The sequence below is a fragment of the Platichthys flesus genome, chromosome 5 (assembly GCF_949316205.1).
Source record: "Platichthys flesus chromosome 5, fPlaFle2.1, whole genome shotgun sequence".
Classification (NCBI taxonomy): Eukaryota; Metazoa; Chordata; class Actinopteri; order Pleuronectiformes; family Pleuronectidae; genus Platichthys; species Platichthys flesus.
The window spans coordinates 21962535-21987079 of NC_084949.1; the positions used below are offsets into that span (position 1 = coordinate 21962535).

The following is a 24545-nucleotide window of genomic DNA, read 5'->3' on the forward strand; positions in this document are numbered from 1 at the left end:
CTTCACGACATCAGAATAGAAGCAAAACGGAAACTCCTGAACACTTTGTAACGGTTATTAGATAATTACCATAAATAGATAATGAGACTATAACAGATAACGTATGTTCATGTTTCTGAATAAACCACTATCAATATCAATAAACCTTACTAATATTGTATCTAATGGATTAATCGCACAATATAAAAGGTATAGAAATGTCAATAAATATATTGTTTACAATGTTAAGAAATATAATAACATACTGTAATTATGATATATTGTTTTCCTGTATGTGAAAAGTGTTGATATTATACAAATACACACGCACATATAGGATTTATGCTATTGTAATTTGATCTCTATTAGAGCAGTTTGCTGTAGAGTGTTTACTCCCTTTATTTTGGGTACATATTTATCAACAAAATCAAAAAAAACAAAAAAACAAAACAGCATTCCCATTTAAAATATTTTATTGATAAACATACACTTGCTATAAAAGACGATGAACTCTATCCCTCTGAGAGATGACGACACGTGTCATGTGTCCGGTACAGAGGCAACAACACAGAGCGCAGACTCTGGGGGCAACAACACTTGTGAACGAGGCAAACGAGGAGAGATTTTCAGGACCCGGTGAACTGATATAATATCTGGGAAGCAGCAAGTAACTATGTCATTGGTTAAGCTCATGGGAAAGAGAGAGGGAGAGAACAGGAGGTGATTCGGAGTGGCTGATCCATTTTTTTTTTGCTGGTATGGAACTGTGCTTTAAGTCAAATCACATATTGCATACATATACATGCACACACACACTGATAACACACACACACGTAATGCAGAGACCCAGAGGTCCGCGTGAGTGTGAAATCCCCCTGAAACACAAAGTACACCGGCCCTCGCATTCTTCACATAAGGCACTGATTCAGGACGCAGACAGTCTATGAGAATAAACAACGGCTAAAACATCTTAAAGGGAAAATACTTAAAATCCAAAGAACAAGAACTATTATTACTGCAAATTATGCTTTGTCATTCCTGTAACATTAATCGTAAAGAACAAAACAAACACAACCCTGTGCAAGTCAGCCAGAGTCGCAAAAACGTAGAAAATATCATGATGTTCAACATACAAGAGGAGAGTCAAAGTTCAACTGTTGAGACGACAACAACCTACGTCAAACTCACACTTCGGAGCAACACTCACAATAACTTATATATGTTCTTCTTTCATGCAAAAAAAACTGTAAACACAAAAGCCAAGATGGATGTGTGATGAGTAAGGCATTAAAATGGTCAAGCTACTTCAGGTGATCCAACCCGAACACACAAGTCACCTGGTCGGGGCGTTAGCAGGGGACAGTAGCTCAGGAGACTGTGTTATTAAGAGATAGTAGCGTTTAGTTTGAAGTGACACATGTTCAGCTTATGACGAAACAGATTCTTATTATAGTGTCTTGACTGTGCAAAGGCCTAAACACACTGGATTCTGATTTATTATGTCCATGCTACATCGAATAACAAGAAGTTGTATACATGTGAACAGTTAGAAGCACAGACGCTTCCGTGTGTGCGTGAGATGTTCTTTCATTTAGTCCACGTGTCAGTTCTGCTCTCAGAAAAACATCCATTAAGCTGTTTGTGCATAAAAAGGGATGATTCCAAAGTTCCAAAGAGATCCCAAGCTTGTTCCAGAGATCCAGAGTTTCCTTTCTCCGTCCAGTCACAGACTGCGAAGGAGACGGTGGGGTTCCAGTTTCAATGCAGCTCATTATAGTGTAGTGGGCTGTCCTCTCCCTGCACACACACACACACACACAAGCACAAACACACATTTGTAATGAATGTGTTTTTGAGATATCGATTTGACCCAAACAAAAAATATTTCCTCTCGGTAATCAGACAGTGTCAAAAAGGTTTTGCATTATTCTAAACTTTATTTGAAAATATTCAAGGCTGAAAATCTCTACACATAAGGATTTCAAGTCAGAGCACATAGAAAGAAAGCTCATTCCCATTCCTCAGGCATTTTAATTGAAAGTATAAAAACAAACCAGGAAGTTACGAATGCCTTCCTGAAAAAACATTATTAAAATTTGTGTATAGACCATGTGTTATTTCTATGATAAAAAACAAGTCCTATATAAGAGAGAATAAAAATAAAATAAAATGTGTGGGCCCCTGTGTGTCATGTTTCCTCACCCCGAGTTGCCATGTAGCACTCGTAGCAGCTCAGCTGGCCGTTTCGAATCCTCACGTCGGTTCCTGCAGAGGCGTCGCCCAGCTGCCCATCACACACTCCACACTGAGGAGAAACACACTTCATCGTTTAAAAGAATTGTCTTAAAGCAAACCTTCAAATGGATAAATATGGTTATATAAACACAGAAGATGAGGATTTTTATTGAAAATGAAATGAATCTCGTAAAGGAAAACTTATTAGTCATTTACACAGAGGGGAAAATGGTGCTCCAAATGAAACAGAATAAAGTATGAAGTTTCCTTATTAGTGTGAATGTGTGTATGAGGTTAACACCATACCTTAAAACACTGTATGTGGAAAAACAGTCCCAGTGTATCGATGATCATGGCAGCTCCTTTTCCCAGAGGCTGAGAACAACCACAGCAAAGTCTCTTCCCACTAACACACCTAAACACACACAGCAGTGTCAAAAAATAATTGAGATAAAAGTTCAAATTCATGTTTAAAACACAAATTCATCGCCTAAACTTTTATTTGATTTGCGATTCCATATGTGTTCATGTGTTATCGACCTGCTGGGGGAAGGTGGCTGGGCTGGTGATGATGATGATAAAGAGGAGGAAGACTGCTGCTGTTTGCCTGTAACAACGTCATGTGATCCAGACCTGCGTTCAAACAACAAGAACCATGATGGAGACACTACTCACATATTCACAACATCCGTAACACGAATAAGAAAAATAACAGAAAGCCAAAAACATAAAAAAACTACTTTTCACACGTATAAATACACAGAAGGCTTCTCGTCGTACCTTTTAACAGCATGTGCCTGGTTGAGCTGGAGGTTGCGGTCTAAGGAGGTCGTCTTCCACAGCTCCTGTTTCTTTGAGGGTTCACCGTCACACACAGGATCTACAGAAATGCATCATGAAATAAAACTCCATCAGTGAAACTCTGAGGATTACTGTAGCTGGAGCTGTGAACCCAAAAGTTCTTGTGTGAATCTCACCCTGGAAAAAATGCAGCTTTGACGCGTGCTGATCCTCGGTCCCCGCGGAGACTCTTTGGCCGTTCTGCAGCAGGGGAACATGGCCGTTCTCCGTCTTGTCGTGTTGCGGCCCTGACGGAGTCGTCTCTGTCTTGACGAGCTGCAGGTTCAACGAGCCGCTGGGATTGAGGGGCGTTACCGTCTCCTCCAGAATCCGTCTCTCCTGCGGGGAAGGTAAACGCACAAAGAGGAAGATATAAGACACACAAAGCCATGAAGTATCATAGTTTACTTTTGGGGTGTCAGTCTTTGTGTTTGCACCTCCTCATTGTGTTTTCGCTCCTCCTCCTCCACCTCTATCTGGGCTTTTTCCCACTCCTTCTTCAGCTTCTCCTGTTCTCTCTGGTATTGCTCCTGCAGAGACACACGATCTACATGTTAAGTATATTAAAAAAAACACACAAACAACTAACTCATGCAGATATACTGTATATACATCAACGTCCAGAAGAGGCCGTGTCCTCTGTTTTGTAAACATTCACGGAGCCGTGCATCTCCACACAATTCCACCAGTGTACCTGTAGGAGGCGCTCCTGCTCCTGCTGCCACATTTCCAGGCGGTTACGCTCCTCATTGGGGTCCCAGACCCAGTGATTAACACGTTTAGCCAAGTTCAACATGGGGGTCTCAATCTACCCAGACCCGACACAGAAGGAAATACACACACACATACACACACACACACACACATACATACGCACACACACAGGAAATGTGTACGGACCGAAAGGAAAGAAAGAGAGGAAAGGTAAGAGGACAAGTCTGACTGCAGTGACTACAGGAGACAAAGGGTCAGGACAGGGTCAAATTTAAGAATGAGGGAGAAACAGAAAAACAAACAAGCTGGAACAAGCCAGAGATACTCACAGTGACACTGCTCTCCTCCAGTCCCTCTGTGGAGAGACACACAAATAAAACATGAAGGGGAAAGTTCTGCTGTAAACAATAATTCTCTGAGTTTTTCAAAGTTGAAAAGCGAGGTTATCTGGGTGAAGCAGTTTTACCAGTGACGGTGGGAGAGTATTCTTGCATGCTGCTGGCTGATGAGGCTGGCGGCTCCTTTGTTTCCTTCACCGGTGATGCAAACAAACCAGTAGTTCCATTGACCTGAAAGTGGAACATTAAACCAAATGAATGCCTGGTAACTTCATGTTCGTCCTGTTTCTATTTGTGTATTTTCTAAAACATCAATTGTACCATTGTCCTGCTTTTGGACATTGTAGGTTTAAAAAACCGAGCCTTTTTCATTCTGTTCTGTTTCTGTCTCTTCACCCTCCAGGCAGTTCATGTAAATGCAATATTAAAATCAGCCTGAGGGGACTTGCTTTACATAGAACATCCATCACAGTGAACGACTGAAGAGTTTGGGTTCAGGCTGAGGTCGAATCCACGGTGTGTCGTAATTTCAACACAATTTAAGTTATGTGGAAGTTACCAGATGCACTGCAGCCTTCTTTTGTATTTATTACGTTTGCCAAGGAGCTTGTGTTGTGACCCCTGTCCATGGTTTGCCTGTTTTTGTATTACACAAACGCTATTGACAAAAATTGAGACAAGGACCAGGAAGGAATCCTGTTGTGAGATAGATTTTTTTGTCAGATTTCCCTGAGAACAATTCATGGATCTTGATCTTGAGCAACTAAACTCACAATATCCCTTTAACAATGTCCATGTTATGCACGTTTTTCACTGCAGGGTTTAAATTTCCTCCAGCGCAGCATGAACAGAAGGAATTGACAGCTCTCAGGTGTCAGCGGTTTCAGGAAACACTTGAGTGCTCCACGATGGAATTTCATGAAAAACAATTCCCACTCCCATGTGTATTTTCCATACACACAGTAAACACACTGTGATGGATTATCTCTCTTAAACTAGACTAAACCATCTGCAGTTTGTGGGTTAAACCACAAGACGTTACCTGTTTTATTTCCTGTCCATTACTCTGCTCTGGGTCGAGCGGCTCCACCAGCGTCTGCGTCAGCTCTGTGACAATCGTTGTTGTGATGACGCAGTTTCGGCCTCCAATCAGGGAGCTGATGGCCGAGCCGGAAGATGCAGTGGACTTCTCTGTCTGCGGAGGAGGTGGAGATGGTGGAGGTGGCTGTTCTGTTGTCTCCTGGCTTTTCACTGGCGTCTCCTCAGCGGGGAAATCTTTCTCCGTCTGTTTGGAGCTGACGTCTTCAATCTCCTGTGGCGAGTGCTGAGGGGGGGCGGGCGTGGCAGGAGTGGGTAAATCCTCTGTGGCCTCTCCTTTCACACGCACCGACACGTCCATCTGATTGGGACAAAGACACACAAAGGTCAGGACTGCGAGGACAGTTTGATCATGGACACTTCACTGATCCACTTTTCCTACAAAGAGAGATAACAACGGCTCCAGTTCGGGTTCTGTGTCCCGTGTCAAGCAGCCGGTCTTTATTTCCCCTGGCTCAGCTAGTGCAGGTCACTATTATAGCTTCAGAGAGAAAACTGCAACCAGCATCACCGCAGGCCGAACAGAAGGGATTATTGGACACTGCAGTAGAGTTAATAAAATGAAATAAAGCTGCAAAAAAGCCAGCCTGGTCTGAGGCAAGAGGAGCAATCTGTAGGCAAAGATCTGGGAACTAATGTGCAAATATAGGAGTCAACATAGTTATGAGCTGTACGGACACATTACTCAACAAACCATCCAACCAGAGAAACAAAAATGGCCATCTGAGTCACTGGGAACAAGGTCGAGGGCAAGAGAAGAAATGATGAAGTGTCAGATGATGCTGTCTGGTAACGACTGACATGGCGTCCTCACCTTGACCGGTTTGTGTCCAGACGGCGTGCTCCGGGGCTGGCAGTAGGGCTTGGCTGCCAGGAGGGGCAGAGGCCTGGAGGGAACAGATGGCGGGGAGGGGAGCGTGAGGGCCGGCTGCTTGGTGTGAGGCTGCACTTGAGTGATTTGAGGCGGCGTGTGCTTGATCTGAGGCTTCTCTTCTCCTGTAATCTGCTGCGTCTGATGTGCGGTGGGAGACTCTGTTGGTTTGGACTGAGGATTGTTCAATTCTAATAACTGCGGTGGTTTGTTTTCTGAATTTGTGACGGAGGTGGGGGGGCTGGTGGGGACAGACACTGACGTCTCTTGTGGAGCAGTTGTATCTTTCTCTGTCTCTTCAGGTTTCATTTCCCTTGGTTCTGTTACAACAGCAGGTTCTGGTTTGCGCAGAGGTTCTGACGTCTCAGAGTCTTCAGCAGCTGAGGAGGTTTTGTGCTCTTCCTCCACCTGACCGGTGTCCGATGGGGGTTTCGAGGTGGATCTGGGCAGTTTCAGGCTGTCCAGTGTTGCGTCGCTGATGGTGAAGCGGAGGGCGTAGCGCTGTAGAACCACGGCCGCCTCCTCTGGAGTGGCTGCGTTCCTGTAGGCCTCGCACAACTCCAGCTCCCTGCGCTCCCTGGAGAGGAGGAGAAGACATGGACACGTTAAGAACTTTTCCTTCTGTTGTGTTTCAAGCATTTTAGGATATAGTTTAAAAAAAAAAGAATCATCATCTTACTTGTCCTCCACGATCTCTTTGTACGTCTTTATGCTTTTCCTCTTGTGGCCGTCCCCTCTGTGTTCCTTCATGCTCTTCTCCATCCTCTTCCTCTCTTCCTCCTTCTTGATCAGCTCCTGTGACGTGCTGCGACGGCGAGTCTTCCAGCGAGCCAGGTCCTGGTTCAGCACGACAAACAAACACAGGATATACGACTCTGCACAAGATATATTCCCCTCTACTATTTGAATGGATGCAGCTATCTTTAGTCATAACTTTCTTACATTATGCCAGTGGTCCTCCTCCTCCTGAAAGCTGTTGAACTGCTCCTGCATGCGCTCGTGTCGGGACTGGCTCAGCGGTGGTAAATCTCCCACCTCCTCCTCGTTGAGCATGTCCCCCAGACTCACACTCCTGCACGGGAAAGAAACAGACACGGTAATCTCATGTGAATCACTGCAGCACTTGAACCAACATGATGAAAATTCACATGAGCATAATCCAATCCAAACAAATAAAACACATTCAATGATTAAAGAAGCAGAGGAAAAGAAAATCTGACATAGACACAGAATCAGATGTGGTCATGTGGTAATTAACACCTTTATGAACACACAGCACAACGTACACGACTGATACCAGTCCACCGAACATAAAAACAACTGTATTGTTCTTTATGTTCTGTTCTGTAAGAGCTGGACTGATATTAGCTGCGTACGTTGACCCCACATCTGCACACATTAACGAAAATATGTGTCAGTGATCCATAAACTCATCGCAAAGCAATATAACAAGCAACAAAGCAAATTAATATCCATGACTGATAAACAAATCAATTTAACATAATTGTAGTTTAAATTATGAACAAATATTTTCAATAAAAAAGCAACATAAATTCAGAACACAATTCAGTGGTGGAAAGGAGCCGAGTACTTTTACTGTATGTGTGCAGGATATATCTCACAGCCCGTTTGGATGATATCATATACAGAGTATATTGTGTGTATACATTTGTTTTATTACTATTTTCACCTAAAACCTGAGTTTGTCTTCCACCACTGAGAGATTTACATTCAAAATGCAACTGAAAAGCAAAATATGTTAGTATAAATCTGCATGTAAGTAATAACCCGCTGAGTTATTGTGTTTTATATTAAATATATTTTTGGAGTGTACTCTTTGAAAATCTATCGTGCACAGCGTGAGTGTGTTGTCGTCATGCAGAGGCTCGTCCAGGTTCAGGCCGAGAGACTTACTCTGTGTCCTCAGACATAAAAGCAACTCGCCGGCTCACCCTAAAACAATAACACAATCAAAATGAATGAGAGGACAGAGCAGGGGGGGGTCGCAAGGTGTTATGTGCAAGTGCTACAGTCACATCTCAAAGGAAGAACACTTTATCATTACAGAAAAAACACTTGTGAATATCAACTTCTTGTTCAAATCTGGACAGGGAAGTGAAGACATGCGCACAAAGCTCGGACGGGCATCTCACATGATGGGAGGCAGATCCTCGTCCTCCAGCCAGAGCGGTTTCTTTCGTGGTGTCTCATTCACATCCCTTTTTCTCTCCTCCACCCTTCTCTCAGTTTTTGTCTCCACACTCTGCTTTTCCAACACGGCCTCCACTTTACAGATCAGTGCGGCAGCAGCAGCAGCAGGACTGGGTGGAGGGGTGAGTGACGGAGAAGAGAGGGGCTCAGTCAAGTCTGTGACTCTCACGTCTCCTTGTCGCTTTCCAGCCTCCTCCTTCTCCAGCCGCTTCATCAGCATTGTGCACTTGGGGCCGGTTGGGGGGGCAGGGGGTGGTGCCTGAGGTTCTGCTGCTACTATAACGCTGCTGCTAAAATCCAGTCACAAGGCCAAGATTACCAAGAGACACGGCTTGAAGGGTAAATCAAGATGGAATCACAGATGAAAGAAGAGTGGCGCTTTCTTCAACTATTTTTTATGACCAATAGATTTAGTGTGGACTGTTGAGAATAAATAGGACCATCTTGCACTTCCCTCGATTTTATGAAAGTGTAAAGCTCAATCATTTTCTTGTCTCTCTATAAACTTTATTCTTTTGGTTCTATACAGAAAACAGAAAGTTGTTGAGCCAATTTTAAAAAACACTTCAATTGTTAAAACAAACTAATTAATTTAGTTTAATAACTTAAGTTATCTTTAATTTAAAAGTTTATTTTACAGGTCCACAATTTCCTCATGACTGTCCTGTAAATAATGTTTACAGGAAACGTTGAACTGAACATGAAAGTGTGATTAAATATGTTCTTATAACCCTTTTCTTTCCTCTGTGATTCAGCGATGATTTACACTAACAACAGAGAGAGAACACAAACAACAGGCGATCGCTCCAAACTCGAGTACAAGTCCAAACCGAGCACAAGCTGAGCCGAGCCACGTGAGAAGCAGAGCTGTGACCCTGACGACAAATCCAATCCATCAGTCCTTTGATACACAGACAATACAAATCCAACCACATCACACACATGCAGCTGCAGGCGCTCACACATGCTGGAACCAGGACAAACTACACAATCCTCCACAGGGACGTGTTAATGTCATTAGCACAGACCACAAATCTCACAACCATGGTTAAACCTTTATCTCTCCCAGGGAAATAGGTTTGTGTTCATTTCTGCAGTAAACAAACGGCGCAACATCTTCATCACTCAGACGCAGTAAATACCTTTCACTAGTCATCCTCTCAGCGTGCTTGGGTCTGCTGTGTAGCGGCTTCATGGCCGACACAGGGCTGACCTTGTATTTGACTGATCCAGGTACGGGGAGGAACTGGTTTCTGAACTGGTTAGTCCTGGGTGCAGTTGGTTTTTGGTAAGATCCCGTCCTCCGTGCCATCATGTCATCCTTCTCCAGGTCGGGCAAGGGCTCGTTTTCATGGTACTCATCGTCATCCTCATCTTCATCGTACTCCCGTTCCTTGTGAGGTGTCAATCTCACCGCTATCGCATCAGGCTGTGGTTGAGGTGTTTCCATCTGAACTCTTGGTTGTTTTTGTTGTTGTTGTTTGTGTTGCTGCTCCACTCTGTGAGACAAACTCTTATGATTGAAATAACTAAACATCAAGTCGTTGAATCTCTTTTGAGGATGCAAACCACACCGAGCTTGTTAGTTCCCTCTGCACACTGTTAGACACAGTCCCACACCAATCTCAGCCCACCTGACGCCCAGGTTCTTGTTTCTCTCCATCTGCACCTCCTTCTTGTTACGCGGAGCAGCATCGGGAGTGTCCTCCCCCGGTGTGCAGCGCTTGGAGCTGGGCAGAGGCAGGAAGCGGTTGTAAGTTGCTGTGGCCGTGCTTTGTTTATGGAAAACTCCGGCCCTCCTTGCCATCATGTCGTCTTTCTTGAGATCTTGGATCCTCTCCTGCTCCTCCTCATCCTCCTCCTCCTCCTCCTCCTGTGCTCTCCTTTCGTACTGAGCCAGACGAGCGTCCAGCTCAGCGGGAGTCGCGGCAAACTCAGGGGTCCAGGGTGGGAGACCGGCAGAAGGAGGTGTGGTCTGACTGAGGTCGGCTCCATCAACCTGGCTGTGAGAGCATCACATAAACTTCTAATGCAGCGAGAGAGATGGATAATCTAAGCTCACACTTGCAATCACAGCCTTCAAGTCAGAGCACGTTCATGCAGAGCAGTAAAACCATCACTTAGTGTTCAGAACAAATACTGAACTTTCAAAAGGTATGTGAAAACTCTGAATAACTTCCAGTAAAGGAAAAAACTAATCATAAAACATGCAAAAATAATGCAAATGTGCCACAAACACAGACTGTGAGGGGAGACGTTGAGCCACATCAGACACTTTGACCATCAGAGTCTTGTGACAACCTCCATCCACAAAGTGCAGTGATTTCTCACCATTGAATCCCTTAAAAATACACAAAAGACCCGATAGAAGGGTTCAAAGATTCACTCCTTTGTTTCTCACATACACAAACAACGTGTGGGGTGAAAGGCAACGTGGCATGCTCCTGAAACTAGTGTGGAACTACAATATCAGAAAAAACTGCAAATGATACAAATTCAAGATAGAAGTATGAAAAAAGTAAAGTTTGAGTACAAAAAGCAAAATCTAATAAACAGACCAAGATATTTTAGGAAAGTTTAAATGTAGAAATTACAGAACTTCTCAATACTGTCCGTTTATTCTAGGATTTGTCACTTTATTTTAGTGCTGTTTAATGCCTCTCTATTTTTGAATTCGTTGTATATATATATATATATGACATCTTTTTTTATTTCTTCAGCTTATTTCAATGTGTTTTGTTCAACTTTTTCCGTTTTTCAACTTTTTTTCATTTTTTTTACTCCTTAACAATGACGATATTGGCCTGAAAAATCATGTGTTGGTCCGGATGTACAGTTTACAACAGCAAGGTACACATGCATTTGTCTGTGTGTGTGTGTGTGTGTGTGTGTGTGTGTGTATCTTTGTTTCTTATCAAAACTACAATCAAATCAGTAATCAATTAAACCGATTAAAAAGCAATGCAGCAGAAAACAACCTCTTTCTCTCCTCAATGCAGTCCATGAAAGTGCACGTGAGCCGGGACTCAAGCCTCTAGGACCTAAGTGGCCTCACTCGTACCTGTGTCCCCGCTCTGACAGCTGGGAGCCCAGGCCAATGGTGGGCATGGCTACAGAGGCCTTGGAAAGGAGCCGTCTTAGCAACTCCGTCTCCTCCCCCTCATTTGATGCGACTGTGTCTATTCGCTGCTCGATCTCAGTCACGCCCCCAAAGGTCACAACTTTGCTGTGACCTCGTCCAGCCTTTGCTGATCCGCTGAGAGGAGTCCCATAACTTTTCTCCAGACAAGCCTGACACACAGGGGCTGTGCTAGCCTCACTGCAGATGTAACAACCTCACAGATGAAGACACACACAAGTCGCACACACACACACACAGACACAGAACGACAGCCAGGGAAAAGAGCAGGGGGAGAAAAAATCATGAGCAACAGGAGACAAAGGATGAGACTGTGAAGACAAAGGAAGGATGAGGTGGAAGTGATGAATCAGGAAGGAGGTGTGGATGGACAGAAAGGGTAATAACATTGGGATGTGACCTTAAATCACTTCACTAACGTGCACTCTCACGTGTACTATCTACTCGAGGTGGCCACATTCTCCCGTTAGCTGCTGCTGCTCCTCTGGGAACACAAACACCTCTTTATCCTGTCTGATGACATCAGCACGGAGAGAAATACAAAGACGTAGCAGTGCCCACAGCCAACAGTCGCCTCTTTTCTTTCTCAGTCACACACACACACACACACACACACACCGTCTCATACACACGAGCCAATTCCTTCTCTGTTTCAATGGCCGTCAAAGAAGACTGAAGAGGCCTGACGTCCACAATAATGAGGAGAATAAACAAGCAGATGAGGACATGGGGAGACGAGAAGAACAGGGAGACTCAGTCTGGGCACATGAAAAACACAACAGGTTACAAGAGATTAAAGTATGAAGAGAGATGAAAGGGAATAGACAGTTTCTGATTTTATTTTTAACAATAAGAGACCGTAAGAGGAGGGAACTATAAAGAGACAGGTCCTAAAATCTGGCTCAAGTAAACTATATTTACGTTGAAGGCTCTTCGACCTTGACATCTACCCCTGCCTCGGTCCGCAGAGAAATTCAAGAAGCATTCATTTAATTGTTTCTGCAGGTTTCAAGACGTTAGATTGGAACTTTAAGACTTTTTTAAGACCATAATAAATGCAAATCAATGCAAACTGCGACAGATATGAAGGAATATCACAGTCCTACTTACACTCAACATAAATGGAGATAATTAAAGTGGCTTCATAGAGAGTCACCCTCGAAATGCCCTGTTATCTCGTGAACTATAGGCAGAGACAGTAGATATCGGTCAGGCTCTAACAGACACACACACACGCACACATACACACAACACACAACACTTGACATACAGCAGCATGTCAGTGCTTTGTACTGAGTGTGGGCTGAGTGTGTGTTGGGCACCTGGGTTCAGTCATCTTGAGTTTCTCCCACTTCTTCATGTCTGCCTGGCTCATAGAGGCAGAAACGAAGCTCATTGGTCCATCCCTCTGAGGGAGGGTCCGACCCTGAGCCCGCCTGCGAGCCAGGTCGTCCTTCTGCTTGTTAGGCATCGCTTTAGCCCTCCCCTCTTCCTCCTCATCCTCCTCTTCCTCAGGGCGAGGGGCAGAGTTTAGGAAGGGGTTGTCTTTGCGTGTAATGATGTCAGGAAGCGCTTCCTTCTCACTGTCCAATCACACAAGGCCAGTGCAGTGGCATCACACAGCACGAGATACAGGTCAAAGTGGAGCACACACATCAAAACCACAAGTGGCCACAACACCCAAAGGAAAGAAAAGAACAGGAAATGGAAAATAATATTTAGAAGTGAGTGAGAGGAAATGGAAGAAAAAAGGAAAATTCAAACAAAGGCACACAGCCAACCTGATCTCTCTCTCCTGCAGTGTTTGCTGGGAGGCCCGTCGAATCCCCTCCCAGCGCTCCCGGTCTTTGTTGCTACATACAGGCGGGACAAACTGGTGCACCTTGGGAGCGACGGCGCCGCGACGAGCTCGTCGGGACGCCAGGTCATCTTTCCGAACATCTGGAACTTTCTGCGCCTCGGCCTCCTCCTCCGCATCCGAGGAGGAATCCCAGGCAGATTTCTGAGAGGTCAAAAAGTCGTTATCCCGGCGAAGGATGATGCTCGGGGACGGTGGCCTCACTTCCTCTTCCTCCACCGTGCTGGAGTTGGGGAGGGGATGACGTAGCATGGTCATTTCAGAGACGATTCAAAATCCAGCCTTCCACACGGCGAGCAAAGGTAGTGACGTGCAAAAACTCAGACTCAGCGCGTGCCCACACAAAATGCTGATTAGTTTGCGGTAATATGTGCATTGACACACCAACCTCACAGCACTCGCTCAATCAGGGAGCAGCTCCCGTCCATTGAAACCACAAATCTACCCCCCCCCCCCACGGGCCTCAAATCTCTCTCATGACACCAATAATGAGCAAGCGGTTAGTTTCCAGTCGCTCGACAAATCAGTACGCTATCAAACAGAACTCGTTAGGAAACCAGGCTCCAGAATCTAGACACAGCAGCCCGGTCGGATCAAACCACAGACAGATTCGACTACACAACTTCTTGTTAGTGAACATGAGTGACATCCCTGAGCCACAAACGACAGCAGCAGATCCGGTGTCAGTGCTCTCTGACCTGCTGTAGCGAACAGCAGCCGGCAGAACTTTAATCCCCATCTTCTCCAACTTCTGCAGCCTCCTCTGCTCCAGCACCTCCAGCGCCACCGTCTCCTCTTCCTGTTTTAGTTTCTCCCCATTGTTCTCCACGGCCCACGTGACGGTCTTGGCCGTTTTGAGGTGCAGTCCAGTTCTTTTGCTGGACTGCTCCGGAGTGGCTTGCAAGTGACTGGAGGACAGTGTGTGACGGCAGGGAAAGATTAGGTGAAGGGAAAGATAATGGAGGTGTGTGTGGTCTGTGTATTCGGCTCAGTTTTACATATCTACTTTTTCTTTTGCTTAGATTTATTGATTCTAATAATGTCCCCGTTGTTTACCTCCGCTGCTCTCCGTCCTCTGTGTGGGGTTTTCGCCGCGGAGCCGGGATGTAGGAGCTGGCGTTGGTTCGGTTGGGAAGAAACTGGTTGAAAGGGATGGAGCTCCTTGACTCCCCGCTGGCCGTCCGCCTGGCCAACATGTCGTCCTTCCGCACATCTGGCCTCCTGCCGTCGGCCTCTGAATCGCTGCCTCGCCCTGGGCATCAATTAGAGATGAAGCGTAAAGTTATAAAAGAGCGAGTGCAGATAGAACGTATGTCAGGACTTTGTTTAACTGGTCATTGCATCATAACCTTTGTAAACACAAAACAGTTATATGTGGTTCTATATCTTTTTCATCAAAAACAGTTTCACCTCTTTCCCAATTTGGATTTGTTCCTTGAAACTCTGCAATTTCTTTGGTGATTAAAATGTCAACACAATGGATGAAACAAAAACTGCAGAAATCTAAACCACCATTATGCAGATGGTCAGAAAGACAGAGAACAATCTTTTCTTTTCCACTTGATCAAAACATTCTTCAAACTATACTACAACTTGAAGTATATCCTCTCATCTTTGTTATTGGGTAATAAATAACATGACACTGTATCTTTGAACTCCAGGACATGAAGGGATTTAGTCCATTCCCGAGCCTTTAACAGTGTTTTTCTTGTCACTCTGCAGCACACACACATTACACTGTCAACAAAAACGACACAAACAGGATGCATGTGTTATCCCCTTCAAACACACTCACGGACACACACACACACACACACACACACACACACACACACACACACACACACACACACAGATTGACATATGACAGACAGGATGTTGACCTCAGTCTGCGTTTCCCAGGTCCAAATCTGTGGTGATTGCTACTTAGACCAACAGCTGCTTCATCTGGGGCGCACACACACACACACACACACACGCACACACAAACACACACGCTCAGCTGTTGTCCATAGCCAGCCTGACTCCCCATACCACACCAAGGTTACATTTCAACATGTTAGAGAACAGTAGTCAGACTATTTATGGATGAGTGGCTTTGTATTTCTGCTTTTGGGAAACATTCGGGGAACATTACACGTCTTTGCTGCCTGTGTGAGAGTTATATAAGGAGATTGAATCCACTCTCATGCTTGTGTGGGACGGGAGTTGCTGAGTTTGACTCTGAAGCAGGAGGGAAAGGTTTGCCTGGTGTGCTCCACAGGCCAAAAACATTTATTTGTTCCTATTTAAGAGACGTTTATCAGAACCAACCATCAGTATTGGCTCGATTCACCACATCAGGGGAAGGACTGTGCTGTGAGCGGGAGCCGAAGGAGTCCAGACTGTCCAACACAAGAGAGAAGAGATCAGAACACATATCACAGTTTCACACAGTAGCTTCTGTATCCACACATGGGACAATTCCATTGAACTGCTCAAGTTGAATCTTAGAAACAAGAAGCGTGTGTGACGTGTGTGTTTGTGTGTGTGTGTGTGTATGAGACGTGTGTGTGTGCGCTGACAGATGTCTCTCACCTGTCGAGGGAGTTGTCGCGGGTGTGTCGTGGTGGAGAGAGAGACTCGCTCCTCTCTGAGTCCCAGCAGTCGTAGCCGCTGTCTCTAACACTGCGCTTCTGTGGACTGTCGCCTCCTTCCTCAGTCTCCTACAAACACACACAGACACAACAGGAGGCCCCCCCCGGCTCGCTTTACGTTGTTGCGCCATCATCAACAACCAATAGAACACAAATGCTCACAGTTTAAATAACGCTCAGACGCGTTTAAAAACAAGTCTCAGTCAGAAGCTAGTAAATGGCTGGAACATGTGGTCTATGTGTGAAATTGAGGATGTAGTTGAGAACCATACTACACCACTTATCACATTGATGACATGTCATTGTGTTGTGTTTGCGTCATTTAGTGTAACCTTTATCTGTGTGCTTCTCTCCCAATGAAGCTCTTCTCATTCACATCTTTTTACTGTTCACACATTGCCTGAGAGTTGACGCATGTAGCACATGTCTCTCATATGGAATACCTGGGTTGTGCTGTCTGCTGTATATTGTTCTTGAGTTATAAATGGACATATAGCACTTTTCCAGTCTTATTGACTTATAGTCTTGAATGGTTCAGCTTTGCCCGAAATACCAACTGGAGGTGCTGGGGATCGAACCACTCACCTGGCTAGTGGGCAACCCACTCTACCTCCTGAGCTTTCTCAGTTCTACGTGTTTAATAAGCTTGTGATGGTAACATTATAATGTCTCTGCCTGAACCAGGAGTAGCTGTGGAGTTACAAAAACAAAAATGTGCTTTCTCCTCTCTCCTGCATCCAAACAAAGACAGGAAATGAACAAATCCTCCCCCGCACCTCCTCCATGCTCTTATCAGTCATTCTGTCTGCCTCCCACCTCCTCCTCCCAACACTCACCATCTTCATTTGGGAAAGAAGCCCTTCAAACTCCTTGAGGTTGAGAGTAGGCCCACTGTAGGAGGCACAGCCGCTGGCAGCCTTCCCCAGCCAGAACACTGTGTTCAGCACCTGCGAGGCAGAGATGTAGAGGTGGTGCATTATAAAATGCTACACACATGAGGACTGAAGGTAATGTAGAGAAAGGAAATTTGCAAGAACTCACATTTTTTAGTTTACGGTTGTAGTCGGAGTCCCTGGTGAGAGAAAAGTGTGTTACTGCTGTGTGTTACTACATTAAAACAGACATGTTCAGCAACAGAAACCCACAAAAACACTCCTCTATTTACTTGAGGTTGGCCCGCATGGACGTGTCCTGCAAGTCCCCGGGGTCAAACAGCTGGGAGCCCCTCAGGCCCAGCTCCTCACAGCCCCGCAGGAAGACTGACAGGTTGTCCTAGAGGAAACCGCAGGGGACGACAGACGGAGTCAGACTTTATCACGTCGACGAACACTGAGCTTTACTCGGCTGAATGTGACACTGGGCCGGGTGTCCTCTTACCAGGCCGGCGATGGGGGTGGGCAGTCTGTTGATCTTCTTGACCAGCCCTGGTCTGATTGCACTCAGCAGCCTGTGTGGGGGGAGGAGGGGAGAGGCAGAGATTTACTGAGTCCCGGGGGGAGTTCACGTATGTTGTTGCCACTTCAGACATCAAAAAGGGAAATGGAGTGATGTCACAGGCTTACTCGCATAACAGGATGCCGTTCTCCAGCGCGCTGCGGAAGACCTTGTCTCCAAAGCTCTTCCCAGTGACAGCCTTTGGAAGGGGGACAGGAAGAGACAGGTGTTAAAGAGGGGGACTGGATCCTGGGCTGCCGTCAACAATTATTTAGAATATTGATTGATTACTGGTGACCATCTTTTGTTTTTTCACCATTCATTAAGCAGAGTGAATGGTGTCACATGGTCTCACAGCGTTCCTGACAGAGGAACCTGCTGTTTCATGGTTCACCCTTCCCCCAACATTGAGTTTCAGTAGAAACCAAATCAGTGTGATGCCAGGCCACTGACACAGCTCCGTGTCCTCATTCCCTTTTCCCTCGAAGCGCCAACATGCAGGTCCCTGATTTAGAAGCATTGAGTCACAGCCTGAAAAAGCTGCAGTGATAACCTCAATCCTCTGGTTTGTCGTCTGTCCTGTGCGTCAGGAAGCTAACACTGACACACTGTAGTACCACAACACTCACACTCACTGCTTTCTGAAACTGTTGTGCAACCAGCAGCCGAACATGAACTGGGGAAGAAGAGAGGTTTGACTGATGCTGACGCTGACATCTAATCCAGATTAGCACAGATTACGGTTAGCGCCGAAACTGTTAACTGCAGGCGCACAATCTGTCTCCATCTCTACTGCTCCCTCGGATACACGCTTCTACAAACACACACACTCCAACGTCAGCCGGTGACCAAGGGATCACATACACTTAATAATCTGAAGGTTTAAACACATTTAAATCATTTAACCTTTGAAAAATATTCTTCCTCCTTTCTGTTCGCTGTAGATTACCTAGGATTTATATCTTAACTTAAAACAAACGTACACACACACAGTGCATCTGCAGCTATGAAAATAGTCTTTTGTTTTTCGTTATATAAATGATGACCACATGTTCCCCATTGGCAATCCCCTTCTTCTTCTTGTCTTTCATCATTCTACTATCTAACACACAAACACACAAACACACTCACACACACACACACTGGCACTGGTCGTGTTTATTAAGGTTCGACTCCAGGCTTCTGAAACATTTACACCATGGTCATGCATTATTTACTCAGCAAGGAGAGCATGTACTGTACTGAGGAGGAGCAGGACGGCTGTGTTTTTGTTTTGTGCAAGTAGTGTGTCTGTGGAGGAGGTCGGACAATCAGTGGGCGGAGGTGGCTGACCACTGTGTTTTGTGTTAAATGCTGCAACTGAAATGCAGCAATTAAGACAGTGACCGGTGTGAGTGTAAACCTGCAATAAACCGAGGAGCAGGGACTGTCGCGCCATAGGCGTGCATTAAAAAATAAAAGAGGGACAGAGTGTGTGCATGTCTGTAAAATGAGCATTCACGTCTGCCGCAAAAAGTCCAGCCAAAGACCCAGGGGGCATTTCAGCACCCGCGATGGTAATTCGACCCTCTCTCACTCCTGGTGTGGATGAATGGCAGCAGCAGCAGCTACAATTTAAACCCTGAGGAGAGAGTGTGTGTGGGTGGGGGGGAAGCAGAAGTAGGCCAAAGTGCCCTTTGCTCTTATTTTTTAACAACTGCATAAAGATGGAAAGAATGAGAGGCTTGGAACGTGCAGAGGAAAAGACACTGATGGAGTGTATTGGTTACACTGGTGTTATTTCTGGTACTAAGCACATAACGCACTGAAAGGACAAAACCCAGGATTTTGTATCCTCGGACAAAAGTGATGAGGAGTTGGTTTGGGTGCATCGTACTGCAAATTACTAAAATTGTTGTTTATCCTCAGTATGGGAGAGTCAGCTCTACTTTGGGCTCCTCATGTATTTCCAATCCTTCTGTGTCACAGAGCAAAGCATCTGTTTCGCCAAAGTTAGAAAAGCCCAGGGAACCATTTTGAAGAAATTGTGAAGTATATTTTTGCACATTTTATCCATTTAACGAGAAGATAACGTACAGATGAATTGATGAAATGACTCAAACTGAGGCTAGAGCTCAAACCATGCTGGGACCATCCTTCCAGTAATATCAGTCCTGAATTGAAATGCATTTTCCTGCAGTAGGAGAATGAGATAAGGAGAAGCACTTTGAAACTCACTTCGATGCCACTGACAGAGTTATCTGTCTTTTTAATTTGTGCTGTTGCCCGATGCATTAACCCTCGTTTTTAAAGTTATAATGGGCTGTAGGTATTTTCCATGCTCATACCATATGGAGCTCTACGAGGAGGAAAAGACAACAAAGAGAAAGAAAGCAGAACAAGTGAGAGAGAAAGGCAGAGGGATGAAGTCATAATCTAGATGCATTGTAGCTTTAATCTGGTTCAGAGTAAATAACCAGAGTAAGTCGACATCAGCCAGAACCGGACCCTCGTGGTTGATATCTGTCCAATACAAGAAACAGATGCATTTTCAGCTTATGTGTTGTATTTCTTATATTCAAAATGTAATGTAATGGTTTCTGCATCATCTCTTCATGATATTTCTGTTATGTTCAGTTTAATACTTTACGATAGAACGTTATTTTCATACATTTACACAAACACTCATATTACAAATGTAGTCGCAGTACTTTTTTTCTTAATCTTAGGGACTTTAAGCAAGTAGTAGGACTCAAACTATGAATGTTATTCATAGAGTAATTCAAATCTGTTCATCCCTCCATTATTGACTCCACTTATCCTTTGTGGGTCGTGGGGGAGGGCTGAAGCCGGTCCCAGCTGAACATAGGGCGAGAGGTGGGCTACATCCTGAAGCTAATTCTAACTGGGACTCTTCCGACTTTACAAAAAACTTCAGACGTCACCGAGGCTTGACAGACATGTCAGCGAACAGCGAGTCTGTGTCAACATTATTTCACATTCTTCCATGAAGCTTTCGATGCTCACGAATCCGAGCGCTCACACACTTTCTCTCACGTGCAGTCCCAGCTGGCCGTCTGAGACCACTGGAGTTAATCTGCACAGGACAGCTGGGACATCTGGCGAACACGCACACAAACACACACAGACACACACTCAAGCTCAGTCGCACAGGTTATTTATTCCCTGCATGTCCGGCCCTAACCCTCGCCACGTTCTGCTGCCTGTCGGTGACAGCAGGGGTTAACTGCCACTCCAGTTTTTCTTCTGACCCGGACAACTTTAACCGACTCAGTGTCACATCCAACAGGTTGAAAGCAGCTCGGACGCAGTGCAGCAGCTCGGACTGAGACGCTCTAATCCAGTTTCATCTCTATATACAGACAGAAAGCTCTCGTCTGTGCCAGCCTCATTTCCTCCCCGGGTCATGTGGTGATGAAATATAGACTACTTCTCTACTGCCCCCCCCCCCCCCTCTCCCCCCCAGCGACAGTGACACCCGAGAGCCTGCCAATGTTATGTCCCCATGGTGACCGATGTCACCCAACTGGGGTGTGTCCGAGGAGTGTGTGAGCGGCAGAATGCATAGCTGATCGCCACGAGTGTGTGTGTGTGTGTGTGTGTGTGTGTGTGTGTGTGTGTGTGTGTGTGTGTGTTTGTGTGTACACTTTGCATACCCTCACACACACACACTGCAAATGTTGTATGGAGCATGGGGTGGCACGGTTAACCCTGAATCATGCCCACCTGTGAGCACGTATAAATACACCACTAGAAATAGAGCCAGCCTGACCAGTACTGAAAATAACCAGAGCGTTAGGAAGGAGCACGACAAACCACGAGGAACACAGAGCAGAGGCGACGCCGGAGGAGAGATTAAGACTTAGAGGACAGCATTAACCTGCTCCACTGTTTGTGCTCACTGTTTATGTAACACTGGTGCTTTTTAAGTGCTGCCCAAAATGCCTCCATCGCATCACGCATTAAAAAAAAATATTTTTTCTATAAAAACTATTTCTAGAAATTAGTACATAAAGCATTAAGTACTCAAAAGGCACTTCTGGCAAGAATGAGTGTTATAATATGGGATATATATTTAAGTGTGTACTTACAGACGTCAGTTTTCATGATTGAAAATCAACAAATACTATATATTATATCACCTCAGTATTAACAGCTATGTACCACTTCAGATTGTGCAAAAAATGTCCTTGTTCTCTCATTCTCATATTCATACAGATGACAAATATATAACAGGCTATCTACATTTAATTTTAAAATACAATATTATAAAGTTGGAGGGGAAAGCAGCATTGAAGTCAGCAGGCGTCGAAACTCTACCAGTTCATACATATGGTAGACTGAAAAAAGATTTTAACATGCAATATCTATTGTTCGCAATAACAAACAGATCTTCAGAAACCAATCTTCTACTATTTTGTATTTATTAGTTTCGTTTTTATTGGTTGTGTTTTTTGTCAGATATTTTTAATAAATTTGCACCGTTACCCTTATTTTGATGTACTGCTTTCTCTTGTACCATGACAGGATAGGCTTTCAATTCTATTCTGTTCTGTTGAAGTCAACTCTGGAACTTTGCTTCTGAAAAATAAGATACCTAACTATTGTAAGGTATCTTCAAAACATTTAGAGTCAACCTATTGGTTCATTAATAAGATATTACGGCTTCCACAACTACAACAATTTGATTAGTCAAGTTGTCGGTAATCAGTTTTGATAATTAAATAGGTGACATACAATGTGTGACAAACACTACTAACTCGATTTAACCTCACATACATTGTCACTAAACAATTTGGACTCTCGATCCCTGCTGCCTGCAAACTTCAGGGAGACTCACTGCTAGTCTAGTGAAGTTACATAACTTTAAGATCTTGTCAGTGTTTTGCACTTTAATTTACCTAAAGTGTTTCTAGCACTAGGTTATTTTTGTATTTCTATTATACCTTCATGTTGCAGATCCTTTTTTCCCCCAACTTACTCTCGCATTGCCAGATGGGACGTTATGCAACTATTTCAGGAGGACTGTCGGGCCTTGGCAGAGCTACGTCCTCTATTGACTGCCATTCTAGTTTCATAAGTCCTGCTTATTGTAGCTTGGGAGGAGGATTTAGTTTTACTTACACTTGATGTTAGTCCACAGCACTAGTGGTCCCAGAGCGCTTTCTCTGTCATACATCACTATACGCTGTCAGGTCAGCCGTCAGGGGGCAATGAGGGGTTCGGTGTCTAGCTTAAGGACACATGCGGGAAGGGGAAGACAGGGGTCGAGACCTCTAGTGGACGACGCTCTCTACCTCCTGTGCCACAACCTCCCCGAAATACACAACCCAGCTTTGTTTCTGCTCAGGTTAAAGGTCAAACCACAGTGGACGTTCCAAGCGGCTTGATACATGAATCTGTCGTGATGATTTGTAAAATAAATAAACAATATCTATCCTCTTATGTAAAGCCAGTGATAAACTGGTTAGAACCAAAGCTTGAACAGCGAAGTACTTCCGCAACCTTAACTTCCCCAGTCTGATATCGTAGTTGGCAGGTAGTTGAGGCAAACTGGGCCATGATGGAGGAGAAACTAGGTCACGCTAGCGCAGCTCCACGGGCAAATCGTGATTCACCACTCAGGCTTAAACACAGAGGCGTCCATGATGGTGAAGGGGCCCGATGGTGGAGGACCACCGTAATCCCATCCCATCCACTGTTGCTACAGTAACCTACAACATCCTAACCCCCTGTTTCATAACCATGGCAACCGGGAATCCCCTCGCGCCCGAACACGAAGGGGGCGTTCCCTGCTTGGATCCGAAAATAAACGAAGACTTTGGTCACGTTTGAGGTAAAAGTCCCTCTCAGTGTTAGTGATGGTGGAAGAGTGGTAACTTTCCCACCGGAACAGGTGAGGGCTGCACCGGGGAGTGAAGTGTATTTATACCCCGGCCGGGTGTCAGTGTGTGGCGGTGGGACCCGCTCCTGTCCCCCGCGTGTGGCCGGACCGGGCCTCGCTAACTTCACTCACCTCGATCCATTTCTGCGCCTCCTGACACGCGGGCTCCGGTTCGGGAATGTTCGGCTCCTCCGGCTCGTCCTGCGTCGCAGGGCTCGGGACGTCCGCTGCTGCCGCTGCTGCTGCAGGGGGGGTCGCCATCTCTGAGCAGGACGGTGGTTGCAAGCTTCCCTCGGATGTTTGGTGGTGGTGGTGGTGGTAGTCCCCCTCCCCCGGGCTCTGACGGTCCGTTATCCTCCTCTTCGCTTTCAACCCACAACAAACGCTCTCCCACTCGGCCGCCTCGTCCTCCGCGAGTCCCGCCGCTCCGACGCCAAGATGGGGGGGGGGGGGGGGGCGAGCAAACTGCAGCCGAAACCCGGACGCTGCAACACGAACCGGCCGCTAAATATATAACCCGAGTTGCTGCGCGTCCACCGCCGAACTGCGTGAGTCTGACGCGTGAGTGTGCGGGTCCTGTCCTCATGCACACAGGCAGCCGGCCGCGCGATTCAGGACACGTGAACGCGCAGGCAGGAATCCATGCGGGGGGGAGGTCGAGAGAGAGAGAGAGAGTTAGTGAATGAGAGAGAGAGAGAGAGAGAGAGAGAGACAGAGTGAGTGAGAGGGGGGCAGAGATAGAGAGAGAGAGAGTGATTGAGAGAGGGGGGGAGAGAGTTAGTGAATGAGAGAGCGAGTGAGAGGGGGGCAGAGAGAGAGAGAGAGAGAGAGAGATGAGTGATGAGGGATGAGGGATGAGGGAAGAGGGATAGTTTGCCTGAGCCATGTAAAGTCTACTGGTTTTAAAAATAGTAATCAATAAACAAGAGAAAGTACAGCTTCTATAAATAGATAGACAGACAGACACACACACACACACACACACACACACATAGACAGATAGATAGATAAAAAAGTGCTACATAAATAATGTTTATTATATATTAGGATAGACAGACAGATAGATAGATTCTCTGGAGTCTGTCTGTTGCAAAGTTGCTTTTCTATTAAATTACTACTTAAATGAGACAGGAACTGTTGTTTTTATCCAACAAAGGAGTGATGTTAGTTTCAAACTGGTTATTTCGGTCATGAATATGTCTCACAGCAACACATTATCCATCCAACCATTCATTCACTTTCTGCCACTTATTTGGTGTCAGGAGCCCCCCCCTCCTCCTTAGCAATATTTTCCAGCGCCTTCCCAGT

General features: G+C 45.4%; 1 protein-coding gene across 2 annotated transcripts; it reads right to left on the bottom strand.

Moving 5' to 3' along the window:
* Positions 1 to 434: 434 nt before the first annotated feature.
* Positions 435 to 23691, bottom strand: LOC133953692 (LIM and calponin homology domains-containing protein 1-like). Of its 2 annotated transcripts, none has more exons than XM_062387739.1 (31): positions 23370 to 23691; positions 17482 to 17552; positions 17297 to 17366; positions 17085 to 17191; positions 16961 to 16991; positions 16756 to 16866; positions 15861 to 15988; positions 15597 to 15667; positions 14340 to 14535; positions 13982 to 14191; positions 13207 to 13506; positions 12748 to 13008; positions 11348 to 11605; positions 9921 to 10289; positions 9429 to 9785; positions 8229 to 8573; positions 7990 to 8028; positions 7018 to 7147; positions 6755 to 6912; positions 6019 to 6652; positions 5149 to 5505; positions 4235 to 4337; positions 4098 to 4123; positions 3749 to 3862; positions 3492 to 3584; positions 3192 to 3393; positions 2995 to 3094; positions 2755 to 2847; positions 2521 to 2629; positions 2182 to 2284; positions 435 to 1776 (listed from the first exon to the last, which is right to left on the bottom strand). In XM_062387739.1, exons 1-31 carry the CDS (start codon positions 23496 to 23498, stop codon positions 1751 to 1753), a joined length of 5301 nt encoding a protein of 1766 aa, XP_062243723.1. In that variant the 5' UTR covers positions 23499 to 23691; the 3' UTR covers positions 435 to 1750. The 2 variants fall into 2 exon arrangements, with proteins under 2 accessions (XP_062243723.1, XP_062243722.1); XM_062387738.1 differs by having other exon boundaries at positions 8229 to 8576.
* Positions 23692 to 24545: the final 854 nt, after the last annotated feature.